At 27.6% G+C, this 22933-nt stretch overlaps 2 protein-coding genes across 5 annotated transcripts in view; one reads left to right on the plus strand and one right to left on the minus strand.

Annotated features, from left to right (window-relative positions):
• LOC136981258 (CUGBP Elav-like family member 2) overlaps positions 1–22933 on the plus strand; it is a 263471-nt gene that overhangs the window by 98181 nt on the left and 142357 nt on the right. The gene's annotated exons all lie outside the window — the stretch shown is intronic.
• LOC136981285 (uncharacterized) lies at positions 9977–10990 on the minus strand. Its single transcript, XM_067277588.1, has one exon. The coding sequence runs from the start codon at positions 10988–10990 to the stop codon at positions 9977–9979; it is 1014 nt and encodes a 337-aa protein (XP_067133689.1).

Raw genomic sequence — 22933 nt, forward strand, 5'->3', positions numbered from 1 at the left:
AAACACTCTAGAATTGTATTATACTACATAGAATATTCCAATTATAACATTCTTTGTTTTTTTGATACAGAGGATTTCAAAATATTTTGTATCAATTGAGAACTTTCAGTTTAACAGCCACTAGATTATTGGTACTTTCACTTAGTGCCTATCATGAGAAAAATCAATAGTAACCTCCATAAAAATTGGTCACATTTCAAATCTATTTTTGAAGTTCACTGTTAATTCCTTCTCAAAACACCATTCAATTGAATCACTTTATCCAGGTTAGTATCATATGAATATTTTTGGTTATCTTTAATATAATAATCATCTCTTACAATTATTTTGTTGCCATTGAGTTTTTCTTGTTTAATTATTGCTAATAATTTTTTTCTTCTCATCCTTGATCTCTTACATAAACCCATTGTAAGTATTATTTTCTTCCATTCCTCATCACTTAAATTATCTTTCTTCCTCCAAAATTCTCTAAGAATTAGATTCCTATTGAATAAGGAGTCTAATTTTTCACTATAGGTTTGGTTTTGTTGTTTGTTAATCTAACCAATTTTTCTATGTAACTATTAGATATTCCCAAATCCTTTTTTATAAACTGATTAACTCATCTGATTATGTTAAGGAAATTAAACGGAAAGTTTATAATTATAATATTTTTGTTATTTTGTTCATTAACCAGGTTGTCTATTTCAAATTCCAATGTACAGTACCTTCCAATGTTCCTTGTATTTGACAGTTGTTCTTAGATATTTTCTTCATTTCTTTTATTTTATGGGATAGTTGAGACAACTCTCCATGTAAATATTTATTTTCTTCTTTTAAAGAATTAAGCTATGTTCTAATTCCTTGAAGTTCATTTTGGAGCTGTGAAAATTTATCCTGTATCAGTTCATATATCGATTTTAATGAGTATTGAGATTTGTCCTGTATCTGTAATTCTTTATGACTTACTGTTTCAAAATATTCATTAATTTTTGTGGTTCTCGAGGTCACTGGACTGCTCTTACCGAGATCTTCCTCTATTTGATAATAGTCTTCACTAATTAAGTCATTCAATTGATTTTCTTTTTCTTTTACTTTGAGATTATCCTTACATAATCTACTCCGCCCCTTCTTTGCATATCCATTTGACTCATTTGTTGCAGAGATTGAGGTAAAGGACCTGGATTTGGTTCAATCCCAGCAATTAACAATAAACTTATAATTAAAACCAACGATAATCTGTTTATAAATATCCACTTCTTTGGAACCATCATATTATAGCTACTTAAGGCTTTCGAAATTCACCAATATGTGCTTATCAAGCTCCGCTAAAGCGTTCACCAACACTTCCGATGACTAACACACGTCCCCCAAATTTTATTATAGTAATGAAAGAAAAGACATCAATGACATTTGATCCATTGTAGTTTTCACAATTAATTTTAAATAAATGAGAAATGGCGCGGGCAACTACGGAACCTGGTATCACTGCGGATCTAGGAAATGCTCGTATCATAAGACTCACCCACCGCACAGACCAGCTTAGAATAATGGAAACACTAGAAATTTACAAGGCTGGATTGAAAAACACATGCGTTAACTATAAAGATGCGGCTAGCATTTCACAAGCGTGGAAATACTGCTATGAAGGGAAATCACAAGATATTTGAGTCGTAAAGCATTCATTTTAACGATTATGTAGTAAATTTTCACCGAGATTTTCTCACGTGCCTTAGCGTCATAGCACGAGAGAATGCTCCTTCAACAAATTTAACCGTTTCACAGTAATTTGAATCGGAAGGCATTCGATGTATACGTTCTAATTCTACACGTTCATTCATTATATTCCTGAAGATGGCCCAGGGTGGGCCGAAAACGTTAGAACAAACGTAAAAGAAATTAACTGGAAGGATTAAGGCTATATCAGAAGAAGAAATGAGAAATGAATATAATGAGAATGAATATTCCTGCTTTATTATAATATAAATTTTATTATACAGTTTAAAATTAATATTGTTACAAATATTTTAAACTTTGTAACTGAAAAATTTTTTGTGCTTCTGTTTGTGTAAATATTTCAATTAACATATATTAATTGTATAAGATATCAGATTTTAATTATTTATTTATTTATGGTACTCTGTTTACGGATTAATTTTAAATTTTGTTTATATATTGATTTTTATTATTCTCTTGATGTTCATTATTCTCTCCCCAACTAACTGTTAAAGTTATCGTTAATCAAAATTAAAAATTTATATTATCACTTAACACATTGAAATGTTAAGTAACTTCATTGAAAAGGATTTTCTTTATTTAGATTTGTTTCATTTAATTAAGATTTAGAAGATAATAGAAGTTTTCCAATTAATTTTGTGGAACTTATTATAGAATCTCCATATTTAACTATTTTATTTTATTTGATTTAATCAAATCTAAACTAAGATTAAGATTATATTATCTAGTTTAAATTTGACAGTCAATTACAGAAAATATATATGGTGTGTATAAAAAAAAAAGATATTATCCAAGTAAAGACATTAAAGAAATAATTAGTTTTCTGCTGAATATAAATTAAATACAAAGTTAACAACATACTTCAACAGTTAAGTCAATTCAGTTTGTTAAGATAAAATTTTATATTCTTCTTTTTATTAATTGTTTTGCTTAATTTGTGATTTAATGGTTCTGAAAGAATCTTAAGCCAGTAATAAAGATGATTATAGTAAAATCTATACATAATTGATGATAAACAGAAAAAAATTAAAACTGGATATAGAAAATTTTTATGAAAACATTATATTGTTAATAACTTTGATCATAATCAGTTAAAAATATTTTTACTGTCTCATGTATTAGCCAGGCAATTTTTTAAATAAAATAGACAGTATAAATTAATGTATTTTATTTTAAAAATTACTGTTTTTATAATCAATTAATAAATTTCACTAAACAATGATAAATTTGTGGATTTATAAAACTTAAATTTTTAGTTAATTATTCAATGTTGACTGTTGTCTTTTAATAAATATAAATTTTTAGAATATGAATAATAATCTGTATGCAATAATTTATATAATTTCTTTAAAATGGGAAAATATTTAAAATTTTATATCTTCCAATAATATAATATTTTTTTTTTCTGCCTGATCCACTGAAAAATGGTTAAAGTATAGAATATATTTTAATTTTTGTTTAAAGAAAAATTTTTTATTTTTTTGTGACAATAGTATATATTGATAAATCAGTTAAAAGTTATAAATAAAGTAATAAAATGTTGAACTATATGAGGATATAAAAGATTTAAATGATTTGTTTTTGAAATTCGGAAATTTTAATTACTTTGATTTTATTATTTTAATTTTAATATAATAACTATTATTCATTCCAGTTTACAAAAAAGAATAGTTAAATTATTTTTTTAATAACTAATATTTTCCTTACATATTTGAAAGTAAGTACAGTGGATGATCGGTTAACGAACATAATCTGTTCCAAAACTTTGTTTATTAATTGATTATCGATTTACTATAGGTTTTTATGGGAATTTGATTAATTCATTCTGGAGACCCAAAAATAAAAAATATATACATTTTTACTACATTTATGTATATCTAAATATATAAAATTATTTGTCCTCCCAGAGTGATTGACTGATTCATCATTGCCCAGAGCAAACCGCTGAACCTAAAGTGGTGAAATTTGGTACACAGTTAGGGTACATCATGAAAACACACATTAAGAAGGGATTTTTCAAAATTCCCCTATGGAGGGAGAAGGAGAGCATTAATGCTTAACCTGAAGAATGGTTTCTACTGTACTATTTTAGATGCGATTTTTTGTTTTCAATCACATTTAGTTTCCATTCAGTACTTAGGTGTTTTAAATTGATAACATTTTAAACATTATAAATATTTTTATATATTGCGATTTTTTAACCAAATGTTCAAACCATTTTAAATTCGAATTTGTTATTTCGTATTGGTTTGATCATAGAACGATTGTTTTTTTCCTCACGACTAGGTGTATTAATGGACACAAGGCATTCTTACATCATCTTTATTTCCGAATCTTCTGTATGTTGATATGTGTTTCGAGCAAAGGCCCCTCATCCAGTGGCTACACAATAAGACATATTATAAATTTCTTATATTACAAGTGTTTTATCATAATAAGTTATGACATACCATGATATCTGGGAATTTCTTTGTGTTGTGTTGATAATTTATTTTAATTTTAAACAAAATGCATATGTATCAACACAACACAAAGAAATTCCTGGATGTCATGGTATGTCATAACTTATTATGATAAAACACTTATATTACTATATTACGTCTTATTATGTAGCCGACAGATGAGGGGCCTTTGCCCGAAATGCATATCGGCATACAGAAGATTTGGAAATAAAGATGATGTAAGAATGCCTTGTGTCCATTAATACACCTAGTTGTGAGGAAAAAACAAATAAAAGAAGACACAGTCTCGGAACATATATATAGAACAATTGTAAACGTTCTAGAAAATTGATCAAATCGAAAACAGTTTATTTGACTCTCAGCAATTCTCATTATTCTCAGCAGTAGGTGTTATATAACAATTACTATGGTTGTTGAAATACTGAATATAAATGGTGTTTGTTTGCAAAATCTGTGCAGGTGAAGTCACGGGTAACAGCTAGTGTAATAATAAAAATATATATATATATATACACAGTTTCGCATTTTTATTAGTCATGTTTTTTCCATTTCTGGGGGTTAAAGAATCTGTCTAATGTTAATGCTTTTCTCTCTTCAGGATTTTTCAGAATTAATTAATAGCATTGTAATTGTAGAGATCCCTGAGCCTATTAACCTCAACCTGGTTTGGATGCCATTCTAAGACCATTGTTCTGACATCCTCCCACTTCAAAAGATGTTTAATAGCAGATATTGGCATTAATCCTTTTTTTCAGAAGAAAACATATCTCGCCAAGTTTCTTGGAGTTCTGTCATCAGATCAGTTTCGGGTTACATTATAAGCTCTTCAATGTTCTTTATTTCTCAGATGTGATTTTTGTTACTTCTTTAGCTATTTGAGTCTTCTTGATTATACAGTATCTTTCTTAGATAAGATTGAACTGCAGCCTACTGTAGACCTGTTGAAGCCATACTGCCCAGCAACATCAAACATCTTCTGCCCACTCTTTACCTTTGCTGTTATACTCATCTTTTGAAAATAAAATCCGACACAAAACTTAACGAATGCCTGCTTGACAGTCTCGCAAATACTATAAAAGAATTGTTTGTCAGAAAAATAAAAGGCTGGAATTACAAGGGAGAGTTTTAAAGTTCGGAGGAATACTATCTGATTAGTAATTACTTGGTTGAGCATCAATGTCGATATCTTTCACTCTCTGAAAAGTTTTGAATTGTTGCCTGGAGACAAGGGAAGACCAATCTGTATTCATTATTTTACATTACTTCTTGTGTTTATTGTATGAGGTGTTCTTTATCCAAACATGTGTTCGTTGTCTGAACATAAACACCTTTTGCGAAAGTGTTCATTATCTGATTTGTTCGTAATCTGAACTGTTTGTTAACTGATTACCCACTGTATTTTTATAGTATTTTGTTTTTAATGTGAATGATATTTTATAGATAAAATTGTACAAATTCTTAGTTATTTCAAATAATAACAAAATTATTAAATCAATAACTAAAGATTGTGGAAATCCTTATTAAAAATGCAATTATTTATAAATTATTCAAAATTTACAAACAATTTTTTGAAATTTTGAAAAGTTACTGAGAATCATAATAGTAATTTAAATTGGAAAACTATATTAAACATTTTCAGAATTTGGCTCTAAAATAAATGAAAGTAATTGTTGAAATTGAATTATGACTATTTACAAAAATTATAAAATTTTCAAGTTTATCTTTTATCCTTTTAACACTACCACAGAAGTAACAGTATAGTTGTATCAAATTATAATATAGTTGGATTATGATATTGTACTTTATTCTTCAGTTTATATTAAACTAAATTTTCTCTTATCATTTATTAATTATTTTAGATATGTATAAATTATATTCATATAGTAAAACCTGTTCAAAACAGAACCTTAATAGAACAGAAACCTGCCAAAGTGGTAAGAATTCTTCAGAAATCAGTAATTTTCTGTGTTAAAAAAAACCTGTAAACCTTCCAAACTGGAAAAATATATTCACTATTATGTGAGTCCAGTTTTCACAGGTGTACTAAAATTGGTAAAATGATATTAAGCAAAATTTTATGTAAAATAAAAACTTATAAAAATATATATATGCTGTTACAATGTAAAAATATAATAAAAATAAAAACTCAATATTGTAATTGAGTTTATATTTATATGTTTATATGTAAACATTAATAATATAATATTTTTCATTCTTCATATTACAGGTTTTAATTCTATCACAGCATCTTTGTTTATGCTTATTAATTTTTAAATAGGACTCTGTTGTTAGGGAAGGCTTAAAATCATTTATTACATATCATTGAACTTCATTAACAAATGTTAATAAATTAAAATAAGATATGTTTCATAAAAATCTATACTACTACTTTGTTTATATATTAATATAGTTAATCTTTGTTGATATTCTAATTAATTATTGTTTCAAATAGTTATAATTGATAGAAACAGAATAATTTTATAATGCTGTTATTCATTTAATTTAGTATTCTATGTAAAATTATGCAGTTATAAATTAATATTGGATAAATGTATAAATATTTTCTGTTAACAAATGGAATATTTAGGCAATTTCACTGTTGTTCTTCTAATATTTTAACAATTCCAATTAAAATTCTGTAACAAGATTAAGTTTAGAATATTTAACTTAAATAATCAATTCAATTTGGAATACAAAATTCATTTATAAATATAATCTATAAATTTATTAATTAGAAAATGGTAAATAAGTGATTATATAAATTCAAGAATATAATTCCATTGTAGGATATTTCAAGTATTAATATTCTATTGATTTAGTAGATAATAGTTCTATAGTATATTCAGTACTTTAAGCATTATGTTATTACATTATTATTAAAATAATTTATTTAATATTATTAAACCTGATTTTAGTCAAGATTTACTTGAAAAAAGAACATTGTTTTCATATTTATCATTTAATGAAAAATAATGTCATTTATTTAAGCTAATTAAAAATTTTTTAAACTGAGATTTATTTTAGATTAATGGTTAAATTATTCTAGTTAAAAATACAAAATAAATTTAAAATTTTAATATGCATTGCTGTTGTTATTAAATATATATGCACAAAACATATTGTTTTAACTTTTAAATTACAATAAAACAAAATATACAGTAAATTAAAATGAATCAGTATTTTTTAAGTTGCCATTAGTAACATATACTATGTAGTAACTATATGTTACATATGAGATTAAATTTTGTATATAAGATTTAAGAAATTTGATATGTATACATTTTAAAGTTTGTTTTATCTCTTATTTTAATACATTTGTTGTAAAAATCTTAAAATGCAATTAAACAGATGTCACTTTTTTATTTGTTTAATAATAATTTATGTGAAGTAAACTGCAAATAATAAACATATTTTTGTTCTTTTTTTGCCTAGTAAATTTTAAAAACTTTGTTCTTTCAAGATTGACAAACTTCTCATGTACTGTACTATACATTCTTGATATTATTTTTGGAGATGCCATATGCTTGTGATAAGCTGCAACATTTTTGTTAAACATAGAACTACTTTAAGATGCTTTAAAAAGCTATTAAGCTATGCAGTATTTTTTATTGTGGATAAATTAAAATTTTTAGTAGAACGAAAAAAATTTTTGGAAGCAATTTCTAAATTTTGAAACTTTGTGTTTGTTTGTTTGCATAATTTGTTTTAATAAAGATTTATTTTAAAAAATAAATATTATATTTATCTACTTCAGCTCTGTGATTTTAACTATTTTGAATATAAAGTTTTGATATTCATGCAATTTTACTTCTGAAAAATTTTATAATGTAAATATATAATTTTAAATATTTTTTCATATTTAAAATGGATTTGCCATAAATTTTAAAAATTATTGAAATAATAATAATGGTTTATCTCAGATATTGAAACATTAGTTTTTAAATTTTTAGTTATAACTAAATTAGAAAAAATATTACAAAAATATAATAAAATAAAATCATTAAAATAAGAACATTTCTATTTTTAAACTTTTAACCAAAAAGTAATGCATAAATATTAAAATATATCCTAGTGTTATTTATAATAATTAATAATAACACAATCTTTTTTTATTTCAATTAAAATTAATTCAGTGAGTTTTTTCTAAAAATTTTTGTACTATTAAAGTAACATTAAAATTATACGAAGAATCATCAATCATTAATAAATATTACATTTATCAGATCTAATAATAAATTAGTAATAAGTTAAAATTCTGTTTCAATATTTAAAAATTCTTATAAATTTTAACATTTTCAAAAATGAAAGAGATATCAATCAATACTCAAGTTGTACAAGTTTAGTCTGTATGTTGTTTTCAATGTAATACAAGTATATTAAATAGATCACTTGTCTTAAAAGATAAGAAATGATGGATAGGCTGTCACTATGAAGAACATTTTGAATGAAAAATATGTTCTATATAATTGACTAAAACTTGTCATAATTATTTCATTAGAAATTCTTTTGTACAATAATTTTTATTTTTGAATATCATTATCATTTACAAATTTCAAAAGCAGAAAAAAAATTTAACAACATATCTTAATTACTTTTTCAGAACAGTTAATAAAAGCATATTCATTTCATAAAAAACAGCATTCAGAATGGTAATTATTAAAGTGGATGAGATTATGTAAATGTCATCCTTTTTCCAATGAATTATTCAAAAGAGTTAATGACCATAAATTTTCCAATTTTTATTTTATTTTTTTATGAGTTAAATAACAATCAGTTTCATTATTATTGTTATACACTATTGTACACATCTTTTGTAATACATTCGGAATATATTTATTTATTTTGATAAAACCGTAATACCATAGGTAAGAAATAACCACTGAATAAATAATATAACACCCCTTTAAAAGTGCATAAAACACACATACAAACTTAATACAATTAATATACAAAATTATTGATTATATATATATATATAATCAAAATATGCAACAAACACACACACACACATATATATATATATGTGTGTGTGTATGTGTTGTTTGTTGCATATTTTGTATATAGAAATCCCAGTTATTTTGTATTATATTAATATTTAGAAGCTTATTTCTAAAAAATCAAAGTGGTTTTGAAAATCATAAAGAAGAATGAATAAAAGATTCGTAAAATTCCCAAAATCAATATATCTAAATTAATTCAAAGTACATTTTGAATTTATTATTCAATCTTTATTAATATTAAGAAGGACTTAAGGATAGAAATAGTTTGGAGTAATGAAGAGTAAATTAATGGTCAATTTATAAAATTTACATTTTGAAACTAATTACATTAATATGAACATTTAAAATTTGTTTTTATATCATAAATCATATGGACTTAACATTTCTTAATACATCATCTGAATTATTAATATGATTATTATTTAAAATTCAATTTTTATGTTTTTTATTAATGAAGAATATTAAGTGAAAAATTAAATTTTTAATTTTTTCAATTTTAATATTATATCCATGTATACATGTGTGTACTGTACAGATACACACATACATAATTTTTAATGTATATAATTATCAAAGAAACCCTTCTAACCTTTTTTACCCGGTGTGGTTCTATTTTTAGAATCGCTTTGTTCTGTTTACAGATTAGCAAACGTTTTCACAGCCCCTCCTGGGCTCTTCTTCAGGCTTCGTCGAATAGGCCGTTAACATTCGAAAATATTCAATTTAAATTTCTTTCCGGAATATTATCACGTGCGGCAGCTGGATATTTGTACTGCGCATGCTCGATGCTCCTCTCCTTTAAACGCTGTTTTCTAGGACAACCTGCCATGCGCTCGATAGGATCATTTCGTCCTTATGATTAACGCAGGTGTTACGTAATCCAGCCTTAAATATCTCTATGGCTTCTAGCCATTTCAATTGCTGTGGGTTATAGCTGGGTATAATGATTTTTGCCGCATGCAGGTCCGCCGTTATCTCCTCTTCCGACGCGTACGTCGCCAGGGCCGTGGTGTATCTACCGTGGTGTATGTCTGACTCGTGCTCCTTTAATCTCACTTTTAACGCACGTTTCGTGGAACCAATGTATGTTAATTGTCTATCGCACCTGTGATCTTCTAGTGGTATCATATATACTCCCGGAAGCCTGTCGGGGTTTGGTGGGTCTTTGCCGTTGCTTAATATTCTGAAGAGAGTCTGACATCTTCTGTACACGATGTTAATTCCTTGACGGTTGGCCACGGTTTTGTAAATGGATTTCAGCACTGGATTGTATGTGATAGGTATCCTTTCATTTTCCTCCTGTGTGATATTCAATGGTTGTGCTGTTTGCTTATTTTCCTTTTGGGAGTTCTCATGTCTTCTAGACAACTTTTCAATGAGAGTTTTGCTGTATCCATGGCTTATAGCAATATTTTGGATATGATTGAGCTCCGTTTCGAGCGCTTTTTTTGTAGAGGAGTGCGTATGAGCCCTTCTCACTAATGCTCGGAAGGCAGCTATTTTGTATTGAAAAGGATCATATGAATTTCTAGGAATATATGTGTGGAACGTGCTAGGCTTTCGGTATACTGATGTAAGTATATTAGCTCCTTCAAAGTTGATATCAATATCCAAGAAGTGCACCCTCGATGAGTCATGCTGCTCCACCTCTAATGTTAGCCCGTACGGATTACTGTTTATGGCTTCGAGGAATAATTTTATGTCCGGTTCTACTTTCCAAAATATAATAATGTCATCTATGTAACGTTTGTACAACAAGATGCTGGGCAAGAATCGCGGTAGGATATTGTTTTCCAATCTCCTAATTACCATTTCGCACAAATCACCCGAGAGCGGGCTGCCCATCGGGACTCCTTTGCCTTGCATGTACGTGATCCCTTTAAATTGGAAAAGAGAGCCGTAGCATAACAAATGGGCTAGTTCGAGAATATGTTGGTGCATTGTGTTGTCCTCAACTATCGAAAACAGAAAGTCCCTTAGTTCGCAAAAACATGGTGGTAGTTCTATCGACGGAAACAACGATCTGAAGTCTAAGACCGTAGCATAAGCTGGTTTTGCTATCTTCTTCAATTTTTCTATAAGTTCTGCTGGGTTGGTTATATTGATATTTGTTATGCTACGGCTCTCTTTTCCAATTTAAAGGGATCACGTACATGCAAGGCAAAGGAGTCCCGATGGGCAGCCCGCTCTCGGGTGATTTGTGCGAAATGGTAATTAGGAGATTGGAAAACAATATCCTACCGCGATTCTTGCCCAGCATCTTGTTGTACAAACGTTACATAGATGACATTATTATATTTTGGAAAGTAGAACCGGACATAAAATTATTCCTCGAAGCCATAAACAGTAATCCGTACGGGCTAACATTAGAGGTGGAGCAGCACGACTCATCGAGGGTGCACTTCTTGGATATTGATATCAACTTTGAAGGAGCTAATATACTTACATCAGTATACCGAAAGCCTAGCACGTTCCACACATATATTCCTAGAAATTCATATGATCCTTTTCAATACAAAATAGCTGCCTTCTGAGCATTAGTGAGAAGGGCTCATACGCACTCCTCTACAAAAAAAGCGCTCGAAACGGAGCTCAATCATATCCAAAATATTGCTATAAGCCATGGATACAGCAAAACGCTCATTGAAAAGTTGTCTAGAAGACATGAGAACTCCCAAAAGGAAAATAAGCAAACAGCACAACCATTGAATATCACACAGGAGGAAAATGAAAGGATACCTATCACATACAATCCAGTGCTGAAATCCATTTACAAAACCGTGGCCAACCGTCAAGGAATTAACATCGTGTACAGAAGATGTCAGACTCTCTTCAGAATATTAAGCAACGGTAAAGACCCACCAAACCCCGACAGGCTTCCGGGAGTATATATGATACCACTAGAAGATCACAGGTGCGATAGACAATTAACATACATTGGTTCCACGAAACGTGCGTTAAAAGTGAGATTAAAGGAGCACGAGTCAGACATACACCACGGTAGATACACCACGGCCCTGGCGACGTACGCGTCGGAAGAGGAGATAACGGCGGACCTGCATGCGGCAAAAATCATTATACCCAGCTATAACCCACAGCAATTGAAATGGCTAGAAGCCATAGAGATATTTAAGGCTGGATTACGTAACACCTGCGTTAATCATAAGGACGAAATGATCCTATCGAGCGCATGGCAGGTTGTCCTAGAAAACAGCGTTTAAAGGAGAGGAGCATCGAGCATGCGCAGTACAAATATCCAGCTGCCGCACGTGATAATATTCCGGAAAGAAATTTAAATTGAATATTTTCGAATGTTAACGGCCTATTCGACGAAGCCTGAAGAAGAGCCCAGGAGGGGCTGTGAAAACGTTTGCTAATCTGTAAATAGAACGAAGCGATTCTAAAAATAGAACCACACCGGGTAAAAAAGGTTAGAAGGGTTTCTTTTATTATTACAAGTTCCGGTGAATAGAGAGATTATATATATAATTATCATCTTTAGATTACCTGTTGTTTTATTGTTTTGGCCCATTCTGTGTAATAGCTCCACTCTAAATTTTAAAAGAGTTTTTGGAAAAAGTACAGTATAAAAATTTTTGTATTATGTGATGTTTGATACAGTGACTGATTTTACATGGTATCTTGATTTTAAATAGGATCACATTGTGTAAGTTTTCAACAATGGTTGTTGGAGTATGCTGCTGCTGTCTTTGGCCGTGATTTCTTATGCTGTGGCTCCTGCCTGCTCATACTCATGCTCTCTTTCAGTTCTAGTCTGGCAGTGGTCATAGCAGCAATGATTTTTGGAGTCAGTGAGCAAGTTTTGTGAATTGTACCAGTACATACAGTAACCTTAAGTTGTGAATTCTTGCAGGAAAGTCATGGAAAACAGTAAGTTATACATTGTAGAGTAAAACTCAAAATTTTATCATATGTGGAAGATCTGAAATAGCCAAAATAGCCAAACTCCAAGTACTAGATGCATATTTTATATCTACATTACTTTGTTTGCACAAATCATGGACTTTGAAGAAGGAAGATGATTTTTTATTACATCATTTTATCTAAAATAAGATAGAAAGATGTGGTAAACAACATCAAGATCAGGAACAGTCTTAGGAAAGAGATATAATGGTTGTGGATAACATCAAAAAGAGGAAAATAACAATGTTTGGACATGTCTGTAGGATGAGAGATGATAGCCAATGAAGACAGTGATATATCATAGAACAGAGGGCAGGAGGTGGAGAGGGAGGCAGAGGTGGTGGTGGTTGGATGACATCATAAAATGCACTGGACTAGACTTACAAACTTCAGCCCATATGGCTCAAGAGGAAAGGATCTTGATCAAGAAACAAGGCATCAACCATGGGCCTCAACAGTTCATAGGACTATGAGGTTCAAGGAGAAGAATAAAGACTACCTTATATATATAATGTATTATTTATTTATTAAGAAAAATTAATCAATTTTTTTTAAATATTGATTTTCTCAAAATTATATAAAATTACTCTTTATTATAATTAAAATATTATGTAATTGTATATTGTTATTTGATATTGTTCATAATTTTTTTTAGTTCATTTATTTGTGTTTAATTAACATTAATCAAATCTCATTAGATACTGTTTTTCTTAGTATTCAGTTTACAAAATGTTTTATGAAGTAACTTGTTATGAAGTAAAAATTTATTTACAGTAACTGTTGGATATTTGTTTTTTTGAATATATACTATCACACCTTAAAGTTCTGGCAAAATAATTTTTCATGAACACTAACATTTTTGGTCAAATTAATTGACCTACTTCAAGTATCAAACCAAAAATAGAACAAATTGTAAATTAGAACATTATAAATAGCAACTGATATGGAATATGTAAAACAGAATGCTAATGCCATAAATTCAAAATCATAGGACATAAATGGTCATAACAAGAACATTATAAAAAGAACATTATAAAATTAAAGAATATAGAAATAAAAATATATTTATGCTTTGTTAAATCTATATTTCTAGAAGCACAGAAATAAAGCAAACTGGATCAAAATGGAAGAATAAAACATGCACAAAATGATAATCATGCCTTGTGTGAAAATAAACATATATGATATCCATAAATCAATGTGTGTCATGGCCTTAAACTATGATCACAAACAAACACATTAAAAACACAGAAATCTTAATCCTGTCTGGTAAATATGACTAGAAATGTAAATAAATAACAGTAAACAACAATAGGCAGGTTGACACAATACACTAGAAACAGCATAACACCAAAATTAATGAAGAAGGTTAGGAAAATTAAAACACAAACACAGTATGAATAACACAATATACACATCTAGCAATATACTTTACAGGGGAATTCCAGGAATTTCATTTAGGGGGTATGCTTTGTGTGAACATTGATATCCAAAATCGATTATTTTTAATATCAAGACAAGAAGATACCAAATCAAATTGTACAAAGATTTTGAATAAATTTATTAAGCTTATTTATTTTAATAAATTTTTAAACTGTCTAGAATTGTAATTCAAGTGTAAAAAATAGAATAATAATTAAAATTTGTGCTATTTTTAGTGTCAGATCTAGCAATACTGTAGCTATTTCATTTTCATATTACAGTAGTTTTGTTGTTTGTTTGCAAACATGTGCCATTATTTTATCAGAAAAATTATGCCACAGAAAAGCAAAATGTCTTTCTCAATTACATATAAAGCAGCAACTTCTTTTTATATTTTGATTAATTCAGACACAAGCAATAACTTGTTGATTTTTTAAATCTGATCAGGTTCTGGTTAGATCAGCAGTTAAATTGTGTGCAAATTGTACATCAATGGGTTAATGTTTAAGTTCACTCTTGTTCACTCATTAGTCCACTATTCTGTTTAGTCTTAAACCCACTATTCAAATAGATTAAATAACACTAAATGCAGATGTAATATCAAACACAGCAAACCAACAAAATATTGTGTTATTCAGAAAGTTCATAGTGATTTCTGATTGCTGACAGTTGAGACATGTCCATTAAGAGTATTTAAATATTGTTTTAATTTGTCTTCTTGTGAAAATGGAAGCAAACAAGTTGCATTTTTAACACTTCTACTGAAAACGGAAAAATGCAATATAAGCAACAAATGAAATATGCAATGTTTAGGGTGAGAGTGTTGTAACAAAATCAACTGTTTGAAAGTAGTTCACTAAATGTAAAGTAGGTAATTTTAACCTAGAAGATGTTCTAATGCTCCATCTTCAGGAAGACAAGCTGTTATTGAAGAAAGACAGATCAAAACATTATTGGATAACAATCTTTGTTACACAATGCTAGAGATAGCAGATTTAGTGAATTCATCGAACAGTATCGTTTTTCAACATCTAAAGATGTTGAAAAATACGTGAATCATTACAACATTTGTATTTCTCACAACTTAATGTAAAAGAATTTATTTGATCACATCTCCATTTTGCAATTTTCATTAAAAACAAAATGTAAATGATTCTTCTCTGAAAAATCTAGTGACAAGTGGTGATGATATAAACAATCCATTTTTCATCAGCCAAAAACGATTGTGGAGAAAGAAAAGTGAACCATCATTAAATATTGACTGAATGGTCAGTCTTCATGATGAAGAGAATGACCTTTCTTCATCTTCTGAAGATGATTATTTTCACAGTATGGTTAGATTGGAAAGGAATCCTGTACTACAAGCTGCTTCTATAGAATAAAAGAACTGGTTCTGTTAAAAATTGTTTCCAAGTGGATCAGTTGAAGATAACAATTAAAGAAAAAATCTGGAATTAGCCAACAGAAAAGGCATTGTTTTTCAAGACAACACAGACATACTTTTGTATGAACATGCCAAAAATTATTGGAACTAGGCTGTGTTTTACCTACCTCCATATTTACCCAATCTTGCCCTATTAGATAACCATTTGTTCCTGGCCCTGAGAATTTTCTTTATCGCAAAAACTGACAGTTCAGAAGCTTGTAAAAATCATATGGAACAGTTTTTAAGATTAATGACTTTTTTTAAAAGAAAATAATGCAGATTGGGCTTGATACTGGAAAAATCTGTACCATTAATTTAAGGGTTTTTGATTTAAAAAATACATAGATCCCTTTTTTTCTAATTTTAATGGGCTACAATTTGAAAAAAAATTGTAGACCTGTAAATTCCCATTGTCATCTGTTCTTCTGTCTTTCCTTAATCATGAGAATGGAGTTAGATAGATGAAAGATGAGACCAGATATGGAAACCTTAGGGGCAGGAGGCCCCGATTAACTGTGTAAGAATTTCCAATGTACCTGAAGTGATTTTTATTTCAATTAAAAAATTTTTCCTGAAAGGTGTTAGATAGATGACCTGCACGACTATTGTTAAAGGAAAGGAAAAGTATGATGTACAGGGGCAAGCCACTACTAACTTGGAGGTGGAGAGCATATATTTTAAATTAAATAAATTAAAAATTGCAGTCTGGCATTGTGATGATGACAATAAATAATTGCTCATTTATATAGGTTTCTGAATTTATCATTTCCCATGTTCATAGTTTTTGTCAGGATCTCCCGCAAAAATGATGAATCAGGGTTTCACTGTATATATTTTGTAAAAGTAAGTTTAATACCATGAGTACAACAGTATTTCATTAATTATATTCAATATAGTAACATATTCATTCTTAAACTTTGTAGTTTTATACTATAACATCTTTCTGTTTATAATATACTTTTGTCAAATTCAATTCTAAGCAATTTTCTACATTTGTAATTATAGTTTTAATAATCAATATTGTAACATAACATTTACATTTTTTAAAAATAAAATATATCCGGAAAGTCTATAAAATAACAACAACAACGTAATTCAATTTGTAGTGCCAAACAATTATAGTAATAATTTTTAATATAGCTTAATAAATAATCCAGTGGATCATTTCACAGTATCTGAAGAGTTTTTAACTTAAAGGTATATCTATCATTCCTTGATGATTCTTTACATTTTTTCTTAAATTAAACTTTTTGATTTTTGTGTGTGTATTTAAATATTTTTTTTTTTCTAGAAAAATTCCATTTTATTAAAGTCAAATGATTATTGGATTAAATCAGACTACATTACTACTAATAATAATTATTAAATACCGAGTAATTTAGCATTTAGTAATTTCTTTTATTTCATATATGCTGGTTGTTATTTGAAAGAATTTATATATTCCTTACTATTCTTGATGGAAAAATACTTTTTTATTTATAACTTTTGGTTATCTGTATGCACTTGGAATAGAATAGTTTTTACATTCTTTTAGATAGAATTTAAATCCTAATTACAAACATTTTATAAATAAGATATATTCATCTGAGTTGTTAAATAATTGAGATTTAATGTTTAAATTCATTTTTAAACTGACTAAATCAAATATTAAAGATAGTAAAGTAATCAAACTGTAATTAGTCTTTTAACTATCTGTATGTTTACTGTTTAAATAATCAATAATTATTTTTATTAAATTTAAAATCATGTTTATGACAGAAAACAAGTTTTTTCCATTTGTAGAAATATATATGAAACTATTTATTTTACAGTTATTACATTTAAAATTTCATTAGTCATGAATATCAACAAATGATTACTTTATTCTATTCATTTCCAATTTCTATCTTTAGAGTGGTCTAAAATTTTATTTCTTTAGATGAAATATTTTCTAAATAAATAGAATGTATTATTAGTAAATGAATAATTGGCTTATGATTACTTTTTAGCAAGATGTATTCTTATAATTAGCAAAGTGGCATTATGTAAAATTTATTTTAGTATAATCAATGTTTCAGGAATTGTAAATTGAAGGATGCAAGATTAACAATGTCTTTCTAGTTGGTACTAGAACTGAATAAAAGATTGAATCTTTTATATTGACTACAATTGTATTTATTTAATAATGATTTCAAATCTAACTTAGAATTACATTTATTAAATAAATAGAATCCTAAATTAGAATTTTAATTTTACTGAAATTTTGTGATTGCATATATAAAATGAAAACTAATTTCCATATTTTAGTTTAGAAATAAATATAAAATTTTATATTAGAATGCTTAGTAATTTATAAGTTTGTCTGTTTATACATATATATATGTACACACACAAAGTACACACACAAACACAAATAATTATTGACATAAATTGGAGAATTATATGTTTTGTAATTTTTCTAGAAATAAAATGTTTTTTTCTTCTTTAAAATTAAAAATGAATAGAAAATTTTTTTAAATTAAAAAAACTTAATGTTTTCAATTATTTATGTTAATTAAATTTTATTTGAAATTTATATCAGTTTTTTTTCTAAAAGTAAAAAATGCATGGCTGAATTTTAAACTTTTCCTACAGGAATAGTATATTATAGATTACGTATAATTATTATATTGTAACTGTTAAACACACATGCATGTGGGTATATATTTATATGTGTGTGTAAATTATGTATTTGGCTAAATCTATTAATAGGAATATTTTAATTTTAGATAATTAATTATAAATGATGCAAACATGCTTGTTCATTGATGAATATTCTAATTGAGATATTTGTAATATGGAAATGAATTTAAATGAAGTATACATTTATTTAATTTTTATTTTATAATAAATTATTTAAACTAGTTCTTCACAATCTTAAAATCACAGACAAAATATTTTTAAAAATGTAGACTTCCTAAAGCAAAAACCATACAAAAAATTTTAACTAAATACTGAAGATTGTTTCTGAGATTGTAACAAAAACTTTTTTGTAGTGCTTTATCCCTCTATTTATCTTGAAAACTAAGCATTTTGGTATATTAATTTTTTGTAATTAAATTAAATTTTTGATGTTTTATCACTTCCCAGTTTGGCCACTTTTATTGTTAACACCCTGCAAGTCTCAATTGGTTTACTATCACATGTCAGTTGAGAACCACTGCTTTATACTTTTGCTCCTCATTTATTCAAATTACAATGAAATTAACATATTTTTTTAATCAATCAATACAATCAGAAAACAGGTTTTTATTAAAATAATTATATTGGGATAAAGTTTAGATACATATGTTAGGCTCAAAGACTGAAATCGCTCAATGAGCGAAAAAAAAAAAAGACCACAATGCATTGTGGCTAATTCAAAATGGCCACGACGCATTGTGACTAACTCAAAACAACCACAAAGTGAAATTCGTGTCGTGGCTTTCATATTTGACCACTACACGTGGTGATTAAGAAAAGCCATAATGCGTTCTGAATGTTAGCTGATGCAATCACAATACGAAGGATAGGTTGTAACTTGTCAACAGGTGCATTGCAAACACTTGCGGAGTTTGTATTGTGTTTATTCTTGACCAGTGCTGCGGTTTCTAGGGTAATTACCCTTTTCTAGAGTAATTTTAACCTCTCAGAGTAATGTTTCGGGTAGTCTTATATTTAGGGTAAATCTAGGGTAAAACTACCGTGTGTTCTGTGGTCTTATTACTTATCGCACCACAAGTTTTGCTGGAAAAAGTTTTAGCATAAAACCATTCCCTACAACTGGAGGGTTTTAGGATAGGACAACAGAAGCTAAAGAAATAATGTAGATTGATGCTAGGTACATGGGTGTACACTGTACAGTGATATCTTGGTTTTTGTTGATAATCCATTCGAAAACAATTGGTGAAAATAGCTCTGCAACATTCTTGATTCTCATAAAAATGACTGATTTATTAATAAAGGTTCCTGATAAAGTACTTATTTTTTGTAAATTAGTTGTTAGAAAACATTGACATCTTGAGCACCACAACAGATTTTCTTGAATGATTAAATGTTGAAAAGTAACAAAGTTACATTTCTGTACATGGTGAATAATTTTGTTACCTACTTATATAAGATGATTGAAGATAAATAAATCATAATGAAAAAGAAAGTTTTATTTTCTTATCACCACCTCATTATTAGTTAACATCCAGAACGTGTGGTGGCTTTTAACCATAATAAATCCATCGCACAGTGGTTTTTATTTTATCGTGTATAGTATATCAAGCACCTACAAGTAGTTAGACCTTTAGCACTTTTTAGCAAAACAAAAGAAACAAATGTGTATTTTTCTCCATACATACTTTTCTTTGAAATTTTTTTAAGTATGAAAATTTTCCTCTATCGTTGCATCAGCTATCCTCGTATGATCCTCTATCATGGTTGCATCAGCTAACGTTCAGAACGCGTGTCGTGGTCAAATATCATTAAAGCAACAACACAAATTTCGCTTTGTGGTCATTTTGAGTTAGCCACAATGCGTTGTGACCGTTTTACAAATGCCATGATGCAAATTTCACTTTGTGGTTGTTTTTACAAACAGCCACAAAGCAGAATTCGCATCATGGCCATTTTGAATTAGTCATGACACATTGTGGTCATTTTTTCCGCTCAGTGAGCAATTTCGGTCTTTGAGCCTAACACATAAGATTTAAATAAATAAAAGAATAATTTTAAAAGTTGTGACTAACTCAAAACTGGTTCTCAACTGATATACTATGGCAAAGAAGTTGAAAACCATTGATATAATATATGTAGCATATATTTTGAGTAATGTATGAAAACAGACAACTGAAAAATAGTAATATAATAATTATTTGACCTTGGTATAATATATTGATATGGCTCAACATTATTGATTGTGAGTATAGGAGAAAACTGTTGTTCTTGTTACAAGCATATAAGTATTTAATTTCTTCGATTTTAGTAATGCATAAATTTAAAAAAGAAAATAAATTCTTAAGTGAAATGAGAGAAATGGTACTTATCAATATTTTATTAATAATAGCAGATAAAAAAGTATTTGTAATTTAATATTCTTTTCAATTAACATAATTTTATTTATAACATTTATATAGATATATTATTATGTTAGAATTTAATTCTTTCCTCTTTATTAGTTTATTTAATGACAGTGATTTATTCAAAATCTTGAAGTGAACTTATAAAATTTCCACAACTTATAAATCAGTTAGAAACCAATTATTTAAAATATCCAAACAATCAAAGATTACATATTTTTTTTTATCTAAAATATTTCTATTAAAGTATTTTGTGACACTAAACTAATTATATAATGTATAAATGTTGCATGCTGTGGAGAGATGTGAAATTGGTGTATTAGATTTCAAATTAAAATGTCAGTCTGAATATTTAAGTGGACAACTCTTAATAATTGAATTTAGAAATATCCCAAAGCTACTGAAAATAATTATTCTAATTTTTCGTGCTTGGAATACCAAAGTATAAATCTAATGTGAATTAATCTGAAACAAATATTAACAAATACTGTATAAGGATTAACTTTTCTTAAATGTGTTTTTAATTTTTATGAGATTATTTCATCATCGTTATCATCAAAAAATTTTTATTATATTCTTATTAATTTGCATTTTCTATTTTAATTTTTTATATTTTGCATTTTGTAATAATATATAACAATGAAATAACAACATTTGGTTCAATTTCAAATTAAGCTTCCACAAAACTAAATTGTTTACAGTTCTCATTTCTGTAGAATTAAAACTTGTCTAGTTTGTAATTGGGAGAACATATCCACATTTTCAGATTACCATTCTAAAATTACAATAATTTAATAGTTGAAATTTAAATACAAGGTTTAGAAAGACCAAACCCATCATCAGGTTCAATTATATTCTTTACTGGAATGATTGTCTGTCATTTTAGACAATCTATTACTTGGTATTTAACAGAAAAAGATTAGTAATTCAAACCACAAATAACAATAACATACAGTAAAATAGACATTTTCCACATAGTTAATTTATTTTATTACATAAACACATTTTATTTTAACATGACTGAGTTTTAAAGTTTTAACATTTAATTAGAAATTATTTAATATTCTCTGACATGATTTTGAATTAAATTATTATAAAGTATTTATTTATGATAATAAATTTAATGCATAATGTATTTGCCATATCTCTTGATTATTTTAAATGCTTTTTAATTAGTTAAGTTTTGATAAAATGTAATCATTGCTTTCCAGTCAGTTTTTTTTTCTTAAAGTTAGTTAAATAATGTACCCTATGCACTATTGCATATATTTAAAATGTGCAGACTATTTTTCTTATTTTAAAATTTTTTTTTGTTTTCTTGTTATGTAGCATAATTGAGAATAATTAATATAGAGTAAAATCTGTCATGGGTTTTTAGATATATAGATGGGCATTTGGTTTGTAAGGAATGTTTGATAAATAGAAATTTTTAAATGGAGATAATAAAAAGATAGAGCAATAACTTTACATAAATATTTTGGTTTTGGACACAACAAAATATGTGAATGTTTTCAATTAAAACTACTGAAGTTAGTGACTTATAATCTTTAAATGTTGTTTAAAATATATAGGTTTTCACTATTAGAATTATATGCTTTTTATATAATGTTATTTTTTTTTATTATGATAAATTGTGCTAACAGGAAAACCATATATTAAATTTAGCTTGCTGCACAGTTTACTCTAGCCCAAAAGATATTTGAAGTTTCAGTTATAGCTGATCAAAAATAGCAAAATTTTATAAATTATACAACTCTCTGATATGCTAATTTGCATTTTGATTATTTCATATCAAAGAGAGGAATTCTTTATATACTTTTACAGATAGTGATGTTACTGATGTACTGGTACAGTATATATATCAGATAAGATGTGTGTTTTTTGAAAATTGTTTTTAATATACTAAAATATATGAAAATG

Source organism: Centruroides vittatus, unplaced genomic scaffold (genome assembly GCF_030686945.1).
Source record: "Centruroides vittatus isolate TY-2023 unplaced genomic scaffold, ASM3068694v2 contig_749, whole genome shotgun sequence".
NCBI classification, from domain to species: Eukaryota; Metazoa; Arthropoda; class Arachnida; order Scorpiones; family Buthidae; genus Centruroides; species Centruroides vittatus.